The sequence below is a fragment of the Protopterus annectens genome, chromosome 3.part1, assembly GCF_019279795.1.
Source record: "Protopterus annectens isolate FY-2018-M chromosome 3.part1, PAN1.0, whole genome shotgun sequence".
Taxonomy (NCBI): domain Eukaryota; kingdom Metazoa; phylum Chordata; order Ceratodontiformes; family Protopteridae; genus Protopterus; species Protopterus annectens.
Window position 1 is genome coordinate 1,643,587,743 of NC_056732.1, and position 21,924 is coordinate 1,643,609,666.

The 21,924-nt window shown below is 44.1% G+C and overlaps 1 protein-coding gene across 4 annotated transcripts in view; it reads left to right on the top strand.

Moving 5' to 3' along the window:
• The window catches only part of AKAP9 (A-kinase anchoring protein 9), a 3,155,794-nt gene that overhangs the window by 1,073,505 nt on the left and 2,060,365 nt on the right, over positions 1-21,924 (top strand). For all 4 annotated transcript variants that reach the window (XM_044067665.1, XM_044067666.1, XM_044067667.1 and 1 more), the window contains one exon: positions 8,296-8,380. In XM_044067665.1, coding sequence (XP_043923600.1) covers positions 8,296-8,380 — 85 coding nt within the window. The remainder of the gene's footprint in view (positions 1-8,295; positions 8,381-21,924) is intronic.

Here is a 21,924-nt window from a genome sequence, read left to right on the forward strand (position 1 = left end):
CTTTAATATGCTTCTGATGTTAATGTTTAGTATTAGCAGGTTGTTAGTATTTTTGCAGAAAAAAGGTGGGTTGTGTGGTATATTTGTTTTGGGAGGGCTAATAGAGGGATTAGAAGGGCCAGGCTTTGGGTGTATATCTTCGCTGAGTGATAGTTTGGAGGCAATGTGCACAATTAGTTTTATCATTTTGGTAAAGTATTTATTGTATAGTAAGGACAACCCGCAGTTGTGGTGCTGCGCTAGCGTTGTCGCCTCACAGTAAGACACTGTCCGGTTCGATTCTCAGCTAAGGCATCTTCTGTGTGGAGACATGCATGAATGGGCGTACCTTCGTTGAAGGTTGTGCGTCAAGGCTGGTAACTCGGCACGAAAAATCAACTACCAATCATTAGCGGTCCGGAGTTCCGCTGTGGCGACCCCTAACCGGGAAAAGCCGAAAGACACAATATTTATTGTATAGTAAGGAAGGTTTATTGGTGTGCTGGTGTGGAGGTGTTTCTAGAAGAATGTGGTGAAAGGGTGCTATGTGAAAGAGAGTTGGGTGTATTCAGTGTTTGAGCGATGTACTGTTAGTAGTAGGGACAGTAATGGTTATATGGTGTGGAAGTGATACTGGGGAAGTATGGTAATAGGAGGTGATGTGTGCAAGTAATGTTAGAGTGGAGAGTGTAAGAATGAGAGAGAGGATTATGTTTAGTGTTGTAGTCTGTGCTGGATTAGCAGGGGAGTTCAATTGGTGTAGGGAAGGTTATTATAGCTAGTTACAAGAATAAGTGTTAGTGTAGTAGGGTTGAGTTCAGTTAGACATAGTAGTGGTTAAACACAGAAGTTAAACACAATAATAGTGCATGTGTGTATAATTAGTTGGGGCCCGAATAGTTATGATTGTGTTTTGAGAGGGGGAATAGAGGTGTGATAGGGTGTGTTGAGTATGTTAGATACACCTAATTGGGAGAATACTGTGATTGAACTGTGTGAATAAGAGGGTGTGGCCTATGATGGATAAGTCTAAGGAAAGAGGGGGTGGGTGGGAATGGGGGTAGGGGAGCAGAGGGAGCCCAAGTGCAGCGAGAGCGAACGGAGCGGGTTTAGCCACGAGAGGCAGACAATGATTCCACCAAAAACAGTTTTGACTATCCTGCCACAGGTAAGTACAGGAAAAGGGTTTCAATTAGTTGAAGAAACAAATCACCAAATCAACCTGTTGTCAACGACTGTTGAAAAAAAGCATTAAAGGAGTGGGGAGGGGGGAAGGATTTTCAATGCCCCTGTTCGTGTGCATGCCACAGGGTTCAGAAAATAGGAATAATAGCAATAAAAAGCAGTTTTAGGTAGTATGCAGGACTTTAAATGGGAACATACACTTAGTTCTTCTAGTTAGTGTAGATAAGGTGATTTGTAGGGTGAGTCGCATTCCAGATCATACACTAGAGTCACAGATGCATGGAAATATGACCGCAGTATGGATAGAGGTGAAACTGTAAAAAAGAAGAAATGAGAATAATAGTGGTAGGTCATAGAAAGGGTAATGGAGTGGTAGTGCAAATGTCATTTAGCAGTCAGGTAAGGAATAGCTGTAAGAGGTACAATGGCAAAGTAAGCATAAAATACAAGGAGGTTATAGGCAGGAAAAAAAACTCAGATGTAGTTTTGCAATTGTATAGCTTTACAAAATATAGGCAGGAAATAACTCTTATCTAGCTTTACAACTATAGTAGGTCAATGCATGGCACACCCTCCTGATAAGCCATCTGTGTTGTTAACAATTGTATCTTTGTAAGCATGTAACAGAGTTATCTGCACTATTTCACTAGCTTAAACATACACATAGAGCTACTCATGTAAAACAGCTAAACTAGCAGACAGTTCTTTGTGTGAATTCGCCACATACTTTCTCCGTTTACTACTTAGGTTATCATACAAACTGTTTGAGACCAGTTGTATGAGATGAATCAGCAGATAAATATATGCAGAGTTCACTCATCTACAGGGAGATGTAAAAGTGAGCTTTCAGTTACACAATATTACTACCGGCACTTGTTACTAAGCAGCCATGAGGGCCGCACTATTCAATATGTTCCAAGCTGGTGGTGTGCGAAATAGATAGAGTTAGATTATTAACTTTAGCCCAGATTTCAGTAGGATTAAGTCAGAATAACTAGATGGCCCATTTATATAGTTAAACACAATGCCCACAGCAGTCGATACTTAGTATCAGATATCTGGGAGGGCAGTACTATGTAATTCATGCCCAGTAAGGTAGCATGAGTCGCAGAGGATGCTATGTTGTCAGTTACACAATATAAAGCAGGAAACAAGTCAAAAACAAGCATAAAACTGTTTTTTACAGTTTACAACAAAGGGCTGTACTATGTAATTCACACCCAAGAAGGTAGCATGAGTCTCAGATGCGGCTAAGGTATCAGTTGCACAATATACAGCAGGAAACAAGTTGACAACAAGTATACAACTAGTATTTGCAGTTTACAACACAGTACTCAACTGTATTAATGAAATTATATAACAGTACTTGCATGGCGAGCATACTGTAGCAGGAGCGCTGGACCTGGTTTAGTTCCTAAGCAGTAATTTAAAAATGGTGCCTTGACTGTCCTGGGGCTTAAATAAACTCTGAAAGGGTAGGTGGAGGGAAGGGGGCTGCTGAGTGACGACATGACTGGTCAGCTAAAGCACAAATGTAATATATTGTGATTTACTCGGGTAGATATAGAGCCACGAGAGGCAGACCAGGATTCCACCAAAAACAATCGATTTTGACTATCCTGCCACAGGTAAGTACAGGAAAAGGGTTTCAGTTAGTTGTAGAAACAATAAATCACCAAATCAACCTGTTGTGAATGGCCGCCGAAAAAAGCATTAAAGGAGTGGGAAGGGGAGAAGGATTTTCAACTATAAGACAGTTGTCAGCCTTGCAAATTCATTTATTCCATTACATTCATGTAAACTAATCCTATGCAAAGGAAATGTAAATAAATATTATATAGCACTGTGATAATACTATAACACTTACCTGATAGTGTGCTTTAACCAGTACAACTGCAGTGCATTAGTGTATGTAGTCGTGTCTAGTAGTACAGAATACATTTGTATGTTGTGTGCAGTGTTATCAGTGGGCACTGACATACTGCAGGCCAGTGCGCAGTACCATATCCTGTGCTGCATGGCTTTATATATGTACACCTGTAAGCACTACATTACAGCACCTGGTGCCTCTTTGATATTGGGGTGTCTTACAGTACAGTGAATGATGGTATGTTTGTTTTATCTTTTCCCTCTCTGTATGAGTGGAACCCAAATCCCACAGTGCAGACAAGTGGTCTGTTAAGTATGATGCAAAAATACGGCTAACAGTGATCAAGAGTTAGTATGTCAGACACAAACTCCATCACAGGCTAGCAGCATGTGAATTAAAGAGAAGAGCACAAAGCACCAACTCTGTGTATACATTTGTGTTTTGTGTCAGTGTCATTACTTACTGTTTTTCAGTCTACCTCCCACCCAAACCAAGTCCCTTTACGTGAAACTGCATTTCTGGGATTCCAAGTTGTACCTCTGCAGCATAATGCTGACTGCTGAGCACCCCAATTATGGACAAGCTGGTGTTGGTTATTCACTCCCCATGTCTTCCAGGTCCACTGTCTGAGTACACAGTCCACCAGTTGAACTCTGGTGACCTGAAATACAGCCAGGCCAAAACATCTGTGCTGTAAAGGTGGCATAAATGGAATTTGGGGTTAGCATGTTAAGAAAATGTATTTATTTTATTTACTATTTATTTAACATTTGTTGACTGGGTAAGTCTGACTAGGACAGAGCCTATTTTCAGTGGAGGCCCGAGGAGAAATGCTCCAGAGGCATGTCTTTGGAATGTGGGAGGAAACCGGAGTACACCAAAACAAAACAAATAGGACCAACACGGAGGTAAACCCTTGGAGTACACAACAAATCCAAATAATCAGCCATAGAATTCCAAATAGTCGACACATTGAGCCAACAAAACAGGTTTATTTTATATCCACAGGGCTTTCAGGTGATACCTTTCTTCAGTATGTTAAAAAACATTCTGATACAACTCAGTGGAATTTATACAAGACACAGCCCACTCAGAATCAGTTACTAATTAAACCATCAGTTATAGTTTACCAGTACCCAGAGGAAACCCATGCGAACACAGGGAGGATGTGTAGACCCTGCACAGAAAGCACCCCAACCGAGAATTGACCAGGAGAATCTCTTGCTGTGGGTTGACCATGTTAACCACTGCACCACTGCGCAGCCTGCTTCAGTCACTTTTGAAATGCTTTTGAAATATTTTTTGCTGTCATTGTTAATGTCGTCTCTACTTTGTGGTTGGTTGCTAAAAAATGACTGCATACCTTTCATCAGAGAAAGATGAGGCTCCTGCAATTTCACGTGAGAAGGTAGCTCTCAGGGGGTGGATCTGATATGATTAGAGAAAGGGGCTATTGTCTTTGTTAAAGGGGAAGAATCAGGTAGTTTACTTCAGTTCATGTACTTGACATTTACAGGTTGGACTATTCCAGTTGCTTACTGACAGTTGGGTGAATGGGTACTTGTAATATCCATGTAAAAGGGATAGGGTGTTGTGAAGGATATATAACTGCATCAGGTAGCTAGTAAAGATTGTTTTCTTTCATCATAAAGATTTTAGGTTACAGTTTGTAAAGGGTGGTTTTATTTCGGGACTGGCACTGGTGTGTTAGGCATTGGCCAGTGTCACTGTTGACATCACTGTCAATGGGTGGAGGGAGGGGTTGATTACCTCCAGTGGTATTGCATTGGGATCCATTTCAGGTTGTTGTGGAACCAAGTTTTATTTTTTTCTCTTTGGTATCAGTTTTTCCACCCAGCTGTCAGTGGACTGTTAGCCATGAAACCCCATTCAGTGAAAGCCCCTCCCCACCAGTTGTTGTGCCCTAGCCTGTTGAGGAGCAGCAGAGGGGCATCATCAGTCACTGGTACATCATTGGGAAAACAGACCTAATTTGGGAATTCTCATTTGTTAGAATGCATAATGCCATTATGCAGGGGGCCAGAAGCCATGCATCTTACCCATTACCACTAGGATGTTTATTGGTATTTACTTCTAGTATACCTGTACAACTGCTTTCTAGCATCCCCCCACTTGTCTGCATCTGTCCTCTGAAAGCTTGTACTTGGCCACTACATTCCTCTAGCCTGTTGACTTGTTCCTGATCTGTTTTTATAAATGCTCCATGTAGTTCAGTGCTCTGACCCAGTTAACAAATAAATAAATACATACATGCATACATGCATAAGACTTAGGTCAGCAAACATCTTTGCCTCTGAGGCTAGCATTTTTATTTTATTTTTTAATAAAGAAACCATACTTGGTGTTTGTAAATAGTGGCTTTCTTTATTCTGTTTTCTGGATGTTTGTTGCTATCTCTAGCAACAGTACTGATACTCCAGATTTTGAAACTTGTCAATACAAAAGGGATATGAGTTTGTAGTGATGTTGGGAAACTGTACTGAATATGTAAAAAATGTTTCTTTTTATGTATTACAAAATATTGTTTAGAAAATAGTACCTTTAGGATTTCTTCATGGGACTTGCATCAGAATGGACTGTCAGTTGTTAACAGGGTGAAGACATCATTTACTCTGAGCCCCATATAAATGCAATTTGCATTCAGATCCTTGTCACCGAGAAATTGCACAGGGATGAGACGGAGTGGATATTCTGCACATCAGCTGAGAGAGCTAGATTTTTTTTCCCTTATGCCTGTTGACAATTAGCCTACCTGTGCCACTTGTACACATTCATTCCTCTTCTATGAGATCTGATCATGGCAAGTCATCATCCAGGCTTGTGCCTCCAATACCCACTGTATTCCTGATTTGAGCAAGTCCCACGGGGCCAGCCTCTGTTTGCAAGAAACCTTCCAAATGTACACCTGTTGCCTGTTGTGGCCACAGTTTGTGAACAAGCTTCTTGGTGGATATACATTCTGGCCCATTCTGCTGCTGCCCTATTGTGACAGCTAGCCTCTACCCACTATCAGTCTTGCTGTTGACCCATCTGTCTTATGCCGTCCAGGATAAGTAGTGCTTTTTATGTCTCCTTTAGCATCCAGATCACTAGTCGATCCAGAGTCACAGTCAGGGGCTTTATCTTTGTATGCCTTGTAACTGGCTGACAAGTGTTGATCATGACTTGTACCTGCTTTTGGTGAAATGTGGATTTCATGTGGCTATTTCTGAAGGGATATTGCTAAGTGGCATGAAAAACCACAGCTGGACAGACAAGTTATCTTTGGGAGCAAACTCCTGGTCAGAGCTGAATATCTTCTTTGCTTGCATTCTGTCACTGCAATCATAACTGTGTTTGTGTGCGTGTGTGCGTGTGTGCATGTGTGTGTGTGCATGTGTGTGTGTGCGTGTGTGTGTGTGTGTGTGTGTGTGTGTGTGTGTGTGTGTGTGTGTGTGTGTGTGTGTGTGTGTGTGTGTGTGTGTGTGTGTGTGTGTGTGTCAGTCAGTCAGTCAGTCACTAGAAGGGCTTGGTCTTCAGTCACTGATATATAGCTCAGTGAAGAAATAACCTTTAAACCCCCAGGGGTGGGTACACTCTGAAGAATATCCCATAGGATTGGTTGGAGTGAGTGTGGGAGCATTAACTGTAATTCTGTCTCTAAGTCGCTGACAGATGTAAAGCAGAAACTTATATCATCATCATTGTTATCAACAACCCCTTTTTCCTATTTTCTACATGGAGTCAGGGTGTCGTGCCAACTGTTGCCATCTCTCTCTGTTCATTTTTACTACTGTTAACGCAACTTTCTGTACTGTCTAACTGAGTCTTCTAACTGCTGTATACAACCTCTGTTATAAAGATTGCTCATGATATGTTTTGAATGTTTTATATTTCTTTTAAAACATACACTGTTATGAATCACAGGCATTTGTACAATCTCTGTGACTTTACATTTGAATATCCTACAACTGTATATGCATGTTGTGAAGCTTGTGTACTTGTTTTCATTGTTATCTCCTGGGTCCCCTCTGTAAAAGACATATGGCCCAACAGAGCTAATGTGGCTAACGGTATGCAAGTGATACAAAATAAACATTTCCCCAAACTGGTGTGGTGGTTTCTTATTCATTCTTGTCAACAGAGTAAAAGTAATGTGTTCATAATTTTGTTTCTTACAAAAAAGATAAAAAACTGATTTATGTTTAGGAGAGGCTGTTTTGCCACTCCGGTATATTTTTTATTTTGAACTTGTTCTTGTATGCCTCTGCTGCTTAGATGAATGAAATTTGAATTGCATTTATTTTAGCTAATGCAGATGGCTTGTTGATTGTAACTGCATTAGTGCCTGAGGTATACTTGTAAGTGTAATGGTGGATGAGCATGTATGGGGGATGGCTGTGGTAAAAACAGGCTTTTCCTTTCCCAGTGCCTTTTTCTGAAAAGCATACAAGACTGCTGTTTTACTGATACATGGAGGCCCTGCAGGCTGAGAACTGTTGAACAACATTAGGACAGTACATGACCGTGCAGATCCGTTACTGGACACAGCTCCCTTATGCAGGGTTCAGATTGTCTGAGTTGTAAACAGATATTCATGTGCGCAAAAGAAGTTCAGTATTATGTCTCGTTAATCTGATGTAAATATGCTTTGTTCCTTGATAATGTTCCCAGAGCAGCAAGAGCTCATATAGCAGATTAGTCATTCAGAATGAAACCACACCATTAAATGAAGCACATTTAATAAGTGCAGTCAGTGTGAAATGCTGATTGTTATAACATCATCACTTTTCGCTTGTTTCCAGACTGACCTTTGTTACTGTCTCGTCAGAAAGAAAAATAGCTTATTGATGAAACAAACCCAGTGAAATCAATTTACTCAAGTACAGAAGAAATCCATTCTTTACATTTATATTCTGTCCTAGTCCTGCAACTTGTTCAAGAGAGATGTGTATATTAAAACATGGAAAGCCATGTCTTGCTGTTTGCAGTAGTTATCTTTTAATACTTGGAGCTAACTCCTGCCACTATCCATCTAAAACTGTCCAGATGCATTCTTTTTGTTATCCTATAAGATTTAATCCTTATGCTTTAGAATGAATGAGGGCTTAGTAGGCTCTAAGAGGCTAAACCTTGCTGATCTGTAGTCAGAACGTGAAGTGAAAATGATGCAGACCACTGCTTTAGGTACAAAAACTGTGCAAGATGTCATTTATAATGATTGTCTTTTTTCTAAAGCATAGTTTTGTGTCTATTTTTAGATCACCTACAGAAGTGCAGATCTCCATGGAAGAAGGAGCTTGTACAGATACAAGTTTAGAGCAGCAAAACACAGAAAACCTTCAGGTAGAACTCTCATTAAGTCTTTCAGTAATCAACTTGTATGAGTGTAGAAGTGTTCTTAAAGCTATTTTCTTTTATTCCGTACTTTTATCTAAGTGGTGGTTGAAGTACACCTCTTAGTCATAACGTTATTATATAATGAAAAAGATACATACTTATAAACTTGTGAATATACAGACAGAACTTAGAAATAATAATACATGTAACAGGACCTAATACTGTAAGTTCAGAAACCATGTTTAGTGGCCTAGGTGTTTTTTTTACATACTGTTTAATTCATTTGAGATCAGATTATACAACCTTTTATTGTACTGCAACATCTTTGCTGTAAGAGGCCTTCGACATGTATAATAATTGTATGGGGCCTTTGCTGACCAGGTCAAATTGTATTTATTTTGTTTCCTTATCAGAAATGAGAAAGTTTTTCTCCTGCCTCCTTGTGGAGTGGGAGTCAGTGCCGGGCCTACAAGCTGTAGCTATGGCTGGGCAAAGGAGTGAATGCCCCAACTGAAAGTTTTAGGGAGTGCAGTTGGCATTGTTGAAGAGATGTTGCTTGCTCCTTGCAAGACAGTAGCCCTTAGCAACTGGCGTGAGGTTATTTAAGCAGCTACAGTGTGAAATCGTGGCTTCATGTAAATGATTGCTTTGAATTTGCTTCTGTATTTGAGGAATTGTAACAAGCAAAGCTCTTTTCTATAGTCTGGAGTCTGTTTTTCCATATCTGGTTCCCAGTTCAGGTGTAAGACATTTATATACTTGCTTGCTTGCTCATGAGGGACACTGATTGGGATATTGCACTGCTGCTGCTGTGCTAGGGCTCTTTTTTGAGTGCAGAACATTTACAATTCCTTCTGCACTAGTTATGGCATGAAAGTATCCCCAGTTTCTACTTTACATGACATTTTCACATAGAAATCTTCAACATACGAGGTCTCCTCTTAGTCAAGGGTATTTACCTGCTCTGGGTAAGTACGGCATCCCTTGTCTTGCCCACTATGCCCTGAGATGTCAGTGACAGAACACTATCAAAACTTGCCTTTTAACAGGGTGCTTGAATCCAAGCCATATATTCCCATTTGCTCCATGGTAATATGTCTTCCTTAAGATCCAAACTGATGAAAACCCAGAAGGATAACACAAAAAATGACCACTTCAGGAGAAACAAAGAGGGGTTCCAAGAACAGAACCTGATTTTTGGGAATACTTCACTGATTTTTAGGAAAAAAATATTAATTTGAAGACTTCCAACATGCTTTTAAGCTGATCAACAGCTTAATTTCAGCTCTCCCAGTGTGAAAAAAGAAAATGAGAAACAGCGGCCAATGATATTGTCAGCTTAAGTAAAATTCAGTTGCTGGCTTATAAGTACACTGCCTGAATGCCAGCAAAGAAATTTAGAGATCCTGAAAGAAAATCAACTAGAAAAAGTGAAGAGAAAACACTGTCTGTGAAGAATCTTGTAGCTGTACTGCAAAAAGCAGTTCAAACTTCAGCTTTCGTACAAGAGATGGTTGTTGTTGTTGTCTTTCGTTTTTTCTTGGTTAGGGGTTGCCACAGCGGAACTCCGGTCCGCTAATGATTGGCAGTTGATTTTCATGAACGCCGAGATGCCAACTCGACGTTCAACCTTCAACAAAGGCACGCCCATTTATACATGTCTTTCGAACACCCACCCAACCGCGGGGAGGACATGCAAACTCCACACAGAAGGCACTCACCGCACTCCAGCCGGGAATCGAACAGGAGAACCTCTTGCTGTGAGGCAACAACGCTACCGCTGCACCACCGCGGAAACTTCGTACAAGAGTCTGTGTCCAGTAAAAAAAAAAAAAAAAAGCAATCAAATGTACCTGAGGTGATTAAAATAAATGAAACATTGAAGGAGTATATCAATTCAAGTAAAAGGCTGAAAATGGAAGAAGTTTTAATTACCTATTCAGGTGAAATGAAAATAGTGCAAAATCAGAGGTTGTAATGAGGAAAAGGCTGGTTGAGTATGAGACTTGTGAAAAAGAGCTGTTTCAAAAAATGCTAGAGTAGAAGACTGAGAGTGCAGGAAAAAAACTCAAATTTTCTGCCATACCAAAGAAAGTGGAAAGAACAAACTATATTAATTCACAAGTAAGCAACTGGACTAGTACTCCCCAGCAGGATTTGTTATTTAAAAGGGAACATCAAGTGTATGCTCCAAAGCTGGCTATGAGAAAGCAGCCAAGACCCGTATTAGTAAAGGTGCAGTCATACCAGTAGATAGAGTTGATCCTGACAAAACTATGGCAGTGGGAAAACATATTAAAATTGTAGATAGCAGTTTGCAGAAAATGATTCGCTGTACAGTAGGCAGAAAAGAAGTATATTTATTCCAGCAGTCAGAGAATGCCAAGAGGCAGGCATGAGATTCAAGCTGCTGTATCCAGCTATCTTCAGAATATTTTTTTTCCTGGAGGATCAAAGACATTTTTGGATGCAGAACAGGCTAAGGAGGAAATTAAAAAGTTTATCCAACATAAAGTGGGCCAGCAAACAGAAAGGGGATTCTGCTACTCATTCTTTTGACCATAAATCTTAAAGAGAGGCTTTGCCTGTGAAACCCTTTCCAGTGCTCCAAAGGAAAATGTTTGAGACAGAAGAAAGAAAAGGAGATGTTCTTCTTGTTTCACTGTTGCAGTCCTCACCTGTGGGTTATCCATGCTGTGGTAGCCCTCAGTCGGCCCGAATACCAGAGTCAGTGTTTTTGTATGCCAGCTGCCGTCACCTGTAGTCTGATGTCAGGTCATCACTGCTATAAAGCAAGGCAGCCGACATCATTCTTTCTTGCCTTGGAGCCCGTAGTAGAAGCAGTTTGCACGAGTGCCGGTCGGTCGCTACCAGAAGTTGAAATTCAGAAGAAAACATCTAAAACAAAACAGTTTCTACCACTTCAATCAAAAGCATGCTTTCCAAACTAAAATCCTTATTAACAGCAGCCGACCTACTCCCCAGCTATTTCTTGAAACTCACAGCAGATGCTATTGCTATCCCAATCTCCACTCTCATAAACAGATCAGTTGTTGAAAACTATGTGCCCAAACTCTGGGAAATATCCTATGTTACACCCATACATAAAGGTGGGACCTCCACTGAACTTAATAAGTGCAGACCCATTGCTTTACTCTCCTCCCTGGCCAAATTCCAAGAAAAATACATCCATACCCAGATGTTAAAATATCTCCTAGATAGCAACATCTTGTCTCCTACTCAGCATGGTTTCAGACCTGCCCATAGTACCACTACAGCCCTTCTCTGTTTCACAGACACAGTAAACCATCTCAAAAATGAAGGCCTGCAGGTGTCAACTCTTTTTTTTGGATATGTCCAAAGCAATTGACACAGTCTCACACGAAATCCTGCTAAACAAACTAAACCAGTATCACCTATCAAATTCCACTGTTACCTGGTTCCAAAGCTACTTAACTGACAGGTACCAAGCTGTGAAATGGGAAAATTCTCTCTCTCCTCAGCTGCTCATAACTATAGGAGTACCACAGGGTTCTATCTTAGGACCACTACTATTCACAGTCTTCACAAATGACCTCCACACAGCATGCATCTATCATTCAGTTTGCAGATGACACTATCTTAATCTGTGCTGCACAAAACATTCCCACCTTCCTGCAAACAACTCAACTAGCATTCTCTCTGACGTTGAAAACTACCTACCCAAAGCCGACTTATCCTCATTCCAGAGAAAACTCAGCTTATGATTATAACCATTTCTAATAAAAACACTGATAACAGTCAGTTCACTATCTACTACACAAATGCTACTCCAGTCGCTCCAGTGGCACAGACTAAGCTATTGGGAATAACCATAGACTCTCACCTAAAATTTGATAGTTATCGCAGCTTAACTGTTAAAAAAGTACATGCCAAACTGGGATCACTCTACGTATCAAACCATTTCTTACCAGCAACACAAGATCAGTCATCGCTCGCTCCCAACTTCTATCCACCCTACTCTATGCATCTCCCATTCTGACTAATCTCAACAAAACTGAACTAAGCAAAATGGAAGCCTGCTATAACAGAATTGCCCGCTTTGCTGCAAATTGCTCATATAGAAATCACCACTGTACTGCTTTGAGCCAGCTCCACTGGCTTGAACTGCCCAACCTCCTAACCTACAATCAACTCTGCCTCTGTCATTCTATCTATTACCTCCCCAATAAGTGTCCTGCCCTCAAAAACCTAGTACATCACTCAGCCAAAAGGCCTCTTAGACCATCAAGCAAGCTACTACTAGAAGTCACCAACAGCTGCAATAGCTTTGGAGATGCACTATATAGTAGTTCACTGGCTAGAAAATGGATCTCTGTCCCCACTAGCATTCAAAGCACATCATCCAAAGCCTCCTTTAAAGACCTCATCAGGCAACATCTCAAGCAAAGTTGGCAGTGCCATGATTGCTCCCCAGACTAGTGAAAGTGGATAAAGTACACATACTAAACCTAGAGTACTTGATTAAGATTGAAAACTATTCTAACAAACACTGGCTAATCTACAATGTATGTACTGTACCTGTGTACTATCTATGTATTCTACCTATGTTCCAAATTTCAGCTGTACACCACAAATCTATTAAGTACCTTTATTCTTAAATATTTTTTTGTTTGTTCTCTCCACTGTAACTGTTGATGTGCTGCATACCACTGTAAAAACATGTCTTTTGTAATTTGTGTGTATACTGATCATGATTATGTCTAAATGTATTTGTATTTTTTCTATGTGGAGCTTTTCTTCCCGGGCCTCTGCTGAAAAAGGGCCTTTTCGGCTCAGTCAGATACCCCCGGTCAACAAGTGTAAAATAAATAAATAAATAAAGCTAAGAACCCTGTTGGGGACCCTTTTTTCTTGCACTAGCCGATCTCCAAAAAAGTTAACAATTGTCTCGCCTGTGGAAAGCAGATCCCACACTGAGACTTTCATTCTTACTGCATCACTTGTTTAGGGCCAGACCACAACGTCCCTTGTTGCCAGTTCTGTGCCCTCTTGAATGCGAGAACCATTCGCCGTAGAGCTCTTTTTGTAGACAATTATTTTCGTGTTCCGTCTTCGAAATCCGATATGGCGTCTGTCATCCACCAATCTGTGGACATTCTGAAAAAGCATAGAGATAAAGATAGAGCCAGGCCACACAAGGCTAAGCCTTCCGACAATGCTACCACTAAGCAAGTTGTCAGTTCTCTGGAATTCAGTGAGGCACTTTCGCAGCCCCTGATGCCCGACTCGCTACCTACGCAGTCCTCTGCCGAGACCCTTTCGGAGTCCGGTATGCCGCAGAAATCTACTTCGTCTTCCGAGCCTTTGGCTGTCTCTGCCATGAGCCGTAAAACTCAGGCACTGGCTTCCAAGGAGGCCGTTCGCACTACCAAATCTAGACAAAAAATGACGTCTTCGCATCCGACTACCGCTTCTCAGAGACCAACTGATTCTCTCAGGCCTAGAAGCCAGGCCACTCCTAGGAAATCTGCTTCTAGCCGCCATCTTGCTACTGCTCCTCCACCCCAAGCTGAAATGCTTAAAATGGCAGAGGATCTCATCTCCCTTATCCGAAGTACTCAGGCCTCCACTCCTAAAATGAAAAGGCATCCTTTTCCAAAAATTATGACAGACCAAAAGTCTGAGGAATCTGATTATTCTGCTTTCGAAGAGGAATAACATCCCTTAACTGTTTATGAGGATTCAGATGCAGAGGAGTCCATCCCCTTCTGCCTCCCCTCCAGAGGACCTCTCATTTGGGAAACCCTTCACTCCCACAGGGAACATTTTTACTGGGAATTGCAAGACTTCCCACAGTCTTAAGAAAAGACTTAGAGAGTTTCTGGACCTACCTCAGCACAGACCCCTGGCCATCCCAACTATTTTGAAAGTGGTATATGATGTTTTCCATGAATCCAGTTTAGCCCCTGATGCCCTGTCTCCTGTTCCAAGTAAACCTGACAGGTACTACAGAGTACCGGATTCTCACAAATACCTGTATAGGAATCCTGCTGCAGACCGTGAGGTCATTACACAAGGACCCAAAGGAGCTAAGACTAGTTCTGCCAAGAATCCTCTTCCTTCTGACAAAGACCCCAGAGCTCTGGAGAGATGGGGTAAGGAAGTATACACTTCTGCAACCTTAGCTGTCAGAGCACTCAGTTGTCAGTTCCATATGTTAAAATGTCAACAGCACACTTTAGAACAATTAAAACAGAAGATTGCTACCGCTTCTGACTGTGCCAATTCAAACGAGCTGGCAGAATTACTACACTCTGCTTGTCAAGTGGCCAAACACTTAATGTGAATATGACACCTATAAGCCTCTAGCAGGGCAGCAGTGACAGGATCTGTTATTAGGAGACTTGTATGGCTGAAGGAACAACTTCTCCCTGATCATGTCAAGTCTAAACTTATTGATGCACCCCTAGATAAGGAGCTTCTGTTTGGGGGAAAGCAAAAGAAGTGCTTAAAAAGATAGAAGACAAAGCAAAATCTATGCAAACAGTATAAGATTTCTTTCAAGGTGAACCTCCCAGATTCAGCATGAACTTTCCCTGTAAGCACTGGGCCTTCCCTGCACCTGGCAGACAGGGCCAAGGTAAGCCCCACAGGGACAGGCCAACCAGGCCCCTATCCCAGGGCCAGCAAAGAAGCAAACAATGGACTACTTTCATCTGTAAGGCAGGGAGTTTTAAGCCAAGCTTTTATGGCAAGCACTCACAAAGAGCATCTTCTGCGTGGAGACATGCGTGAATGGGCGTACCTTCATTGAAGGTTGTGCGTCAGGGCTGGTAACTCGGCACGTAAAAATCAATTACCAATCATTAGCGGACTGGAGTTCCGCTGTGGCGACCCCTAACCGGGAAAAGCCGAAAGACACAACAACTCACAATGACTCTCCCGCCCCTTCATCAAAAACTAGGAGTAAGGCTCACCCTCTTCAAAGACAGTTGGGTTTCTATAACCAAGGAACATTGGGTCTTAAAAATCATTTCTCAGAGATACAGATTATCTTTCAGTGAATTCCCAATTCCAAGAGGGTACCCAGACCTCCCCCCAAGCCAGTGGGCAGAGGCACTGAAACAGGTCCAAACTCTTAATATCTCAGGCGGCAGTAGAACCTGTCCCTCCAAGTCAAACAAGAAAATGTTTTTACTCCAGACTGTTCCTTGTTCCCAGAAAAGAGGGCACTTGGCACCGCATCCTGGATCTATCCAAACTGAACACCTCCTTCGTGGTCCCCATATTCAAAATGCTAACTTTGCAACAGCTCCTGCCTATGCTAACAATTAACAAGTAACTATGGACCCAAGAGGGGGTAATTGGGAGTCCAGAGTAGAATTTAGGGAATTGTTTTGGCAGGTAAAAACTGATGCTGGGAGGTCACCTGGTTTAAATGATTATATCAGTATTACTAGTGTTTTAAAATTAAGGCGAGCTAAGTTGTGACAGTATTTAAAAGTATGGGAACATGTAGTTTTTAAGGAAGTTTGTAAGGTGTTTTTTTATAACAGTATTGACAAAATTGGTTTATTTTTAGAGTAGGTTTATTAATAGATTTAACATTTAACATATACACATATATATTTTCTGAATTCCATGACCTTTATTATCCATTTAGGGAATTAAGTAATTATTATGTCATGTGAAGTATGATTTATGTTTTTTGATTTTGTGAAGCTTTATATGTAATGCAATCCTATCTCGCCTACATTCATAACTGATGGGCTCGGAGTCGAGAATTGGCTCCGACTCGGCCGATACAGTAGCATGAAGTCTCTCATTGGCTGGGCCAACCCCTTATCCCAGGATGCACCATGCCCAAACCCCCAGATCTCGTTTGCCGCTCCTAGATTAACGACGTGGTCTCGGCTTGGCTGTGGCTAAGTACCCTTCTTTTTGGCCTTTTGGTCGCTTTTTTGCAGTTAGCTAAAATTTGTATACTCAAACAGCTATTTTAATAGCCATCTTGTTGTGATTACCCTTGTGATTGACTGTGTTTCTGTTTTTGGATTGTTGTGGTGATTCCTTCTGTTTGGCGGGCTAGGCCCGTTTGAGCTAGAGGGCCTTTGCTCTATCTCTTGTTGAACGTTTAAGTTAGAGCTCTTCCCTCCTTGTGTGTTTTGGGTTAGTATGTCTGGCAAAGAAAAGGAACATAAGCCATCCGGCTTTAAAAAATGTTCAAAATGCAGTTATAAGATGTCGTTGACAGATGGCCATGCCATCTGTGTTTATTGCTTAGGAGCCAAACACTTGCAAGAATCTTGCAGTGTTTGTCATGCTTTCTCCTCTCGTGTCCTACATGAGAGAAAAAATAAGCTGATCCTGAAGGGTTTGATCAAGCCATCCTTCGAGGAAGCTTTGTCTTCTTCTCCCACCTCAAAATAGAAGCAAAAGAAGTCTTCGGTTCCGACAAGTCCGTCGGAGCCGCCTGCTAAAAGAACTAAATCTCTGCCCCCTTCCTCGGCTCCACTGGTCTTGGAGCCGCAGGATAGAGGATCTAAATCTGGGTCTCCTTCCTTGACTCCACTGGTCTTGGAGTCTCGGGGTGAGAGATCAGGTACTCTGTCCCCTTCCTCCGCTCCAATGATCTCCGAGCCGCAGGATAGAGGGTCTAAATCTGGGTCTCCTTCCTTGGCTCCATTGGTCTCGGAGCCGCAGGAGAGTGTTTTCACTCTGGGGTCGGTTTCATCGGCTCCTGAACCGTCGGCGCCGAAAGGGGTCTTGGTCCTGGTTGAGTCTGCTTCGGGTCTGATCCTTTTGAAGCCGATCCGGAGCCGGGCTCCCAGCTTTGTCTCGGAGCCAATAGAGAAAGTTTCTCAGCCCCCTTCTATTTCCTCCAGGTCCTCCAGGCTTTCAGATTCGGATTTAGATAGGGTGGTCCAGAGGCTCCTCCAGTCACCTGTCTTATCCAAATTATTTTCGGCTCCAGCCCAGTCGGCCCTGGAGCCAGCCCTTTCAATACTGTTTCTTCCTTCTCCGACAACCTTGGTGTCATCGGAGCCGGAGTTCGTAGAGTCGGGCGAAGTCCTTGAGTCGGTTCCGAGACCCACTGCTAGTCTGTTGACACCGACTTCAGCTCCAACCCTTTCTGTGCCTTCCAGAGGTTTCGGTTCTCAGGTGTCCTCAGCCGGGCCCGAGGGGGATTCGTCGAGGCTTCTGGTTTCAGCCCTGAGTCTCCCACTTGGCGCCTCGGCTAGGGGAACCCCGACCCCGGTCATGGTCTCGGAGACGGGCCTCTCTTCTGATTCTGGTGGGCCCACCTTCGAGGCTATGAGGAGCGCGCTGGCCAAGTCTCTAGTGACTTTACCTGAATCTGCGACTCCTTCCCTAGACATGGCGACTAGAGCTTCTGGTGCTCCCCTGTCTTCTGACAGCGCGGCTCCTAGGCCTGAGGATTCCTCCTTGTGTGGTCCGCTGTTTTCCGAGGGGCCTTCAGAGTTTGTGCCTGAAGAGCCCCCCAGGAAAAAGTTGTGCAAGAGGAAGCACATAGACTCCCCAGATGAGTCTGTCACCTCGGACACTGACCTTGATGATGCGGAAGGGTCCCCTAAGTCATCCTCTGATGATGTCTCGTTCTCTGATATCCTGGAGATCTTGAGACAGAGGGGCGACTGGCCATCCAAAACCCCTTCCGCGGAGGAGTCGGTCTTCCTCAAGGCCTTCGGAGCCCAACCCTCTGCCTCCTGGGTGTCTCCATCCTTCGATGAGTTACTGGACCTTATTTGTCGAAGGGTGTGGGAACACCCTGATTCTGTGGAGCCAGTTCCTTCTCACCCCAACAAGTTTTTATCCGCACCCCCTGGCAAGGAGTTTCTAATCAAGGGAGTTCTGGTTGATGCTATGGTGGTGACGTCTGCCACCCAGCAGGATGTGGCAGAGGCATCTACTTCTATCCATCCTCCTAACAAGGAGTCCAGGAGCATGGATAGGTACGGGAAGCGTACCCTGACTTCAGCGACCTTTACTCTGCAGTCGCTGAGTTATTTATGTCATTTTACGAGGCTCCAAAGGGATCTCATAAAGGAGTTGGGAGATACCCTGTCGGGTAACGTGCCTGAGGCATTGACACAGTCTGTCAACACCCAGCTGTCTACCCTGTCGTCGATTGTTAACTCATCCATGAGACTCATATCGTATGCAGCCGAAGAGGAGAGTAGGGCAGCGTGTTCGGGTGTAGCCCTTAGGAGGCAAGCCTGGATGCACTTGTGTCACTTTGCGGAGGCATTCAAGTCTTCCTTCACCGACACTCCATTCGATGGCTCCTCTCTCTTTGGACCCAAGGTGAAAGACACACTCACTAGATGTGAGCAGGAGGGTAAGACTTTATCTGCCATTGGGGCCCATTTTTCACTTCCCTCTAGACCTTATCCCAAGGCTCAGAAGGGAGGAAATATGTGGTTCAGAAAGTCCCAAAAGTCTTTCCCTGCCCATCAGAGTGACCCCCCTTCCAGAGGCAGGGGGGGGGTTATTCTGGAAGACGTTGCCCTAGAGGCGGCGGAGGCCCCCACAACTCAGGAGACCGCGAATCCTTTCGTGGTTCCTCCTTCCAGCATCCCTGAGGGACTGCCCGACTGTGCGTCTCCGGAGCCAGTCGGGGGTCGATTTTAGGAGCATCTAAGGGCCCGGGGTTCCATCACTCAGGATCGGTGGGTGCTTCGTATCATCGCCGGAGGTTACACTTATCCCCTTTATCTGTCCCCCTCCACCGTCAAGGAAAATCCCGGATGTGCCACCCAGTCAACGGGATCAATCAGCCATAGAGGTCACAAAGCTGCTCGGAAAGGGAGTCATCCAGCCAGTCCCCACAGACCAGACCGGATTAGGATCTTACTCAAGGTTATTTTTGGTGCCAAAAAGAACAGGGGACTTGAGACCCATTCTGGATCTCAGCCACCTAAACCGCTTCGTAAAGAAGTCCAAGTTCCGGATGGTCCCGTTGCAATCCATTTTCCCATTGTTGGAAAAAGGAGTATGGATGTGCTCTGTCGAGCTCAAGGACGCCTATTATCACATCAAGATAAACAGAACGTCCAGGATACATTTACGCTTCCGCCTAGGAGCCAGTCACTTCCAGTTCCGGGCCCTGCCGTTTGGTCTCACCACAGCCCCCAGGGTGTTTACCAAATGTCTGGCAGTGGTGACGGCTCACCTGAGACGTCTGGGATTCCAGGTGTTTCCGTATCTAGACGACTGGCTCCTCACCGCCCCCACCAGGCATCTTCTTACTCTAGCCGTGAGTGCTACCATCGAGTTGGGACATCTGTTAGGAATTACATTCAACTGAGAAAAGTCTGTATTGCTGCCATCACAGCGTGTTGCCTTTATAGGCGCAGAGCTAGACTCTGTCAAGATGTGAGCATTCCTTCCAACAGAGAGGATAAAGATACTACAGGACCAAGTCCTAGCCTTACTGCCCCGACGGAAAGCCCCAGCCAGGATGGTCCTTCAGCTTTTGGAATCGATGGCGGCCTCCATTCTTCTGGTCCCTCTGGCAAGATTGCACATGTGAATTCTTCAATGGCTCCTGTCGGCTCAGTGGTCATACCAAGAACTGCCATTGTCCTACCCGATTCTCATCACGGAAACGTGCCGGCGAGATCTTCGTTGGTGGCTCCTCTCCTCCAACCTGAACCAGGGGAGATCCTTCTGCCCCCCCCTCCCCCATTGCCACAGTGACCACGGACGCCTCCCAGATAGGGTGGGGGGGCATTATCTGGGCAGGATGGTTCAAGGCACATGGCAAGATCACGAAACCCACTTGCATATCAATGTTCTGGAAATGAGGGCAGTGCTTCTAGCGTTGCAGGCACTTCACAGCTTTCTTCCCAAGGGTACCATCGCAATCTTCTCAGACAATATGGTGGTGGTATGGTACCTGAACAAGCAGGGAAGAACCAGGTCTTATCCTGTTTGCAGAGAAGCCATGAGAGTGTGGAATTGGGCGATCGCTTCCCAGAGATTTCTAATGGCAACGCACATTCCGGGGAAGTCCAGTGTGATAGCAGACAGGCTGAGCAGAGTTATTCTGATGCCTCACAAGTGGTCCCTGAATGACCAAGTAGCGGCTCGGATCTTCTCCAAGTGAGGGTTTCCCTGCTGCGACCTTTTCGCCAGCCCCTGGAATGTGAAGTGCAGCAATTTCTTCTCCCTGATTCCCCCCCCCCAGGGGTAGTCACCCAGGGTCGCTCTAGCCCACAATTGGCCCTCCGGTCTGCTCTGTGCCTTCCCTTTGGTCCCTCTACTGTCAAAGGTGATTCAGAAGGCGATCTGCTTGGGAAGCAGCATGATTTTGATCGCACCACACTGGCCCTGCCAAGTTTGGTTTCCCTTCCTTCGGAAGTATGTAGTGGAGGGTCATTGGATTCTGGACCCAGTTCCAGACCTCCTGACTCTTCAGTCGGGTCAGGCCCATCCATCACTGCGAACTCTCAAGCTAGCGGCTTGGCTGCTCCACTTCCGACCTTAGTCAGACAGCATATCCTTTCGCCTGAGGTTGTCTGGATTCTGACTTCTTCCCACAGAGCTTCCACTAAGGAGATATATTCTAATAAATGGAAAAGGTTTGCCATTTGGGCCCAGCGGCACAACCTTGACCCTCTGACAGCCCCGCTGTCGGCAGTATTAGATTTTTTGGCAACTCTTTTTAGACGGGGTTCCGCTGTCTCCACGCTTAAAGTCCAATTGGCAGCGATTTCTAATTATCATGTTGCCTTTGAGCTTTCACTCATGAGTCATAAACTGTGTAAGGCCTTTCTCAAGGGAGCTTGGTTGCTTCCCCCCCGGTTTCGCAACCTGTTTTGCCATGGGATCTGAATGTGGTTCTAGGAGCCTTGACATCTCATCCCTTCGAGCCAGCGGCCACTTGTGAGCAAAAGTTCTTATCTTGGAAGACTGCCTTCTTGGTAGCCATTACTTCAGCCAGAAGGGTTTCGGAGCTTCAAGCCCTTTCTGTCAAGCCTCCTTATGTGATCATTCACAAGGTTAGAGTATCTCTAAGACTAAATCCGTCATTTCTTCCTAAGGTTTCTTCTGCTCTTTGTCTGCAACAATCTATAGAGCTACCAGTTTTCTTTCTGAAATTTTCCAACAAGGCAGAATAAAGACTTCATCAGTTGGATGTGCATAGACAACTGAGGTTTTACTTAGGACACAGCAGCAGAGGAAATCAGAGCAACTGTTTGTGGCCTTTGCGGATAACAGGATTGGCAAAGCAGTAACTAAGACCACTATCACTAGGTGGATCAGGGATTGTGTTTCATTTATTTATGCATCAACAGGAAGGGACCTTCCATTTCCAATTAGAGCGCATTCTACTAGGGCTATGGCAACATCAGTAGCTTTCCACGCCAGACTGTCTGTGGATGAGATATGTGCAGCGGCCACTTGGGCTTCTCCACATACATTTATTTCTCATTACAAATTGGATGTGGCGTCTAGGGGTCGGGCGTCCTTTGGCTCCACAGTGCTCAGGAGTGTTTTCCAATGAGCCTCCCAGGATCTAGGTGCTAGGGACGCTGTCCCAT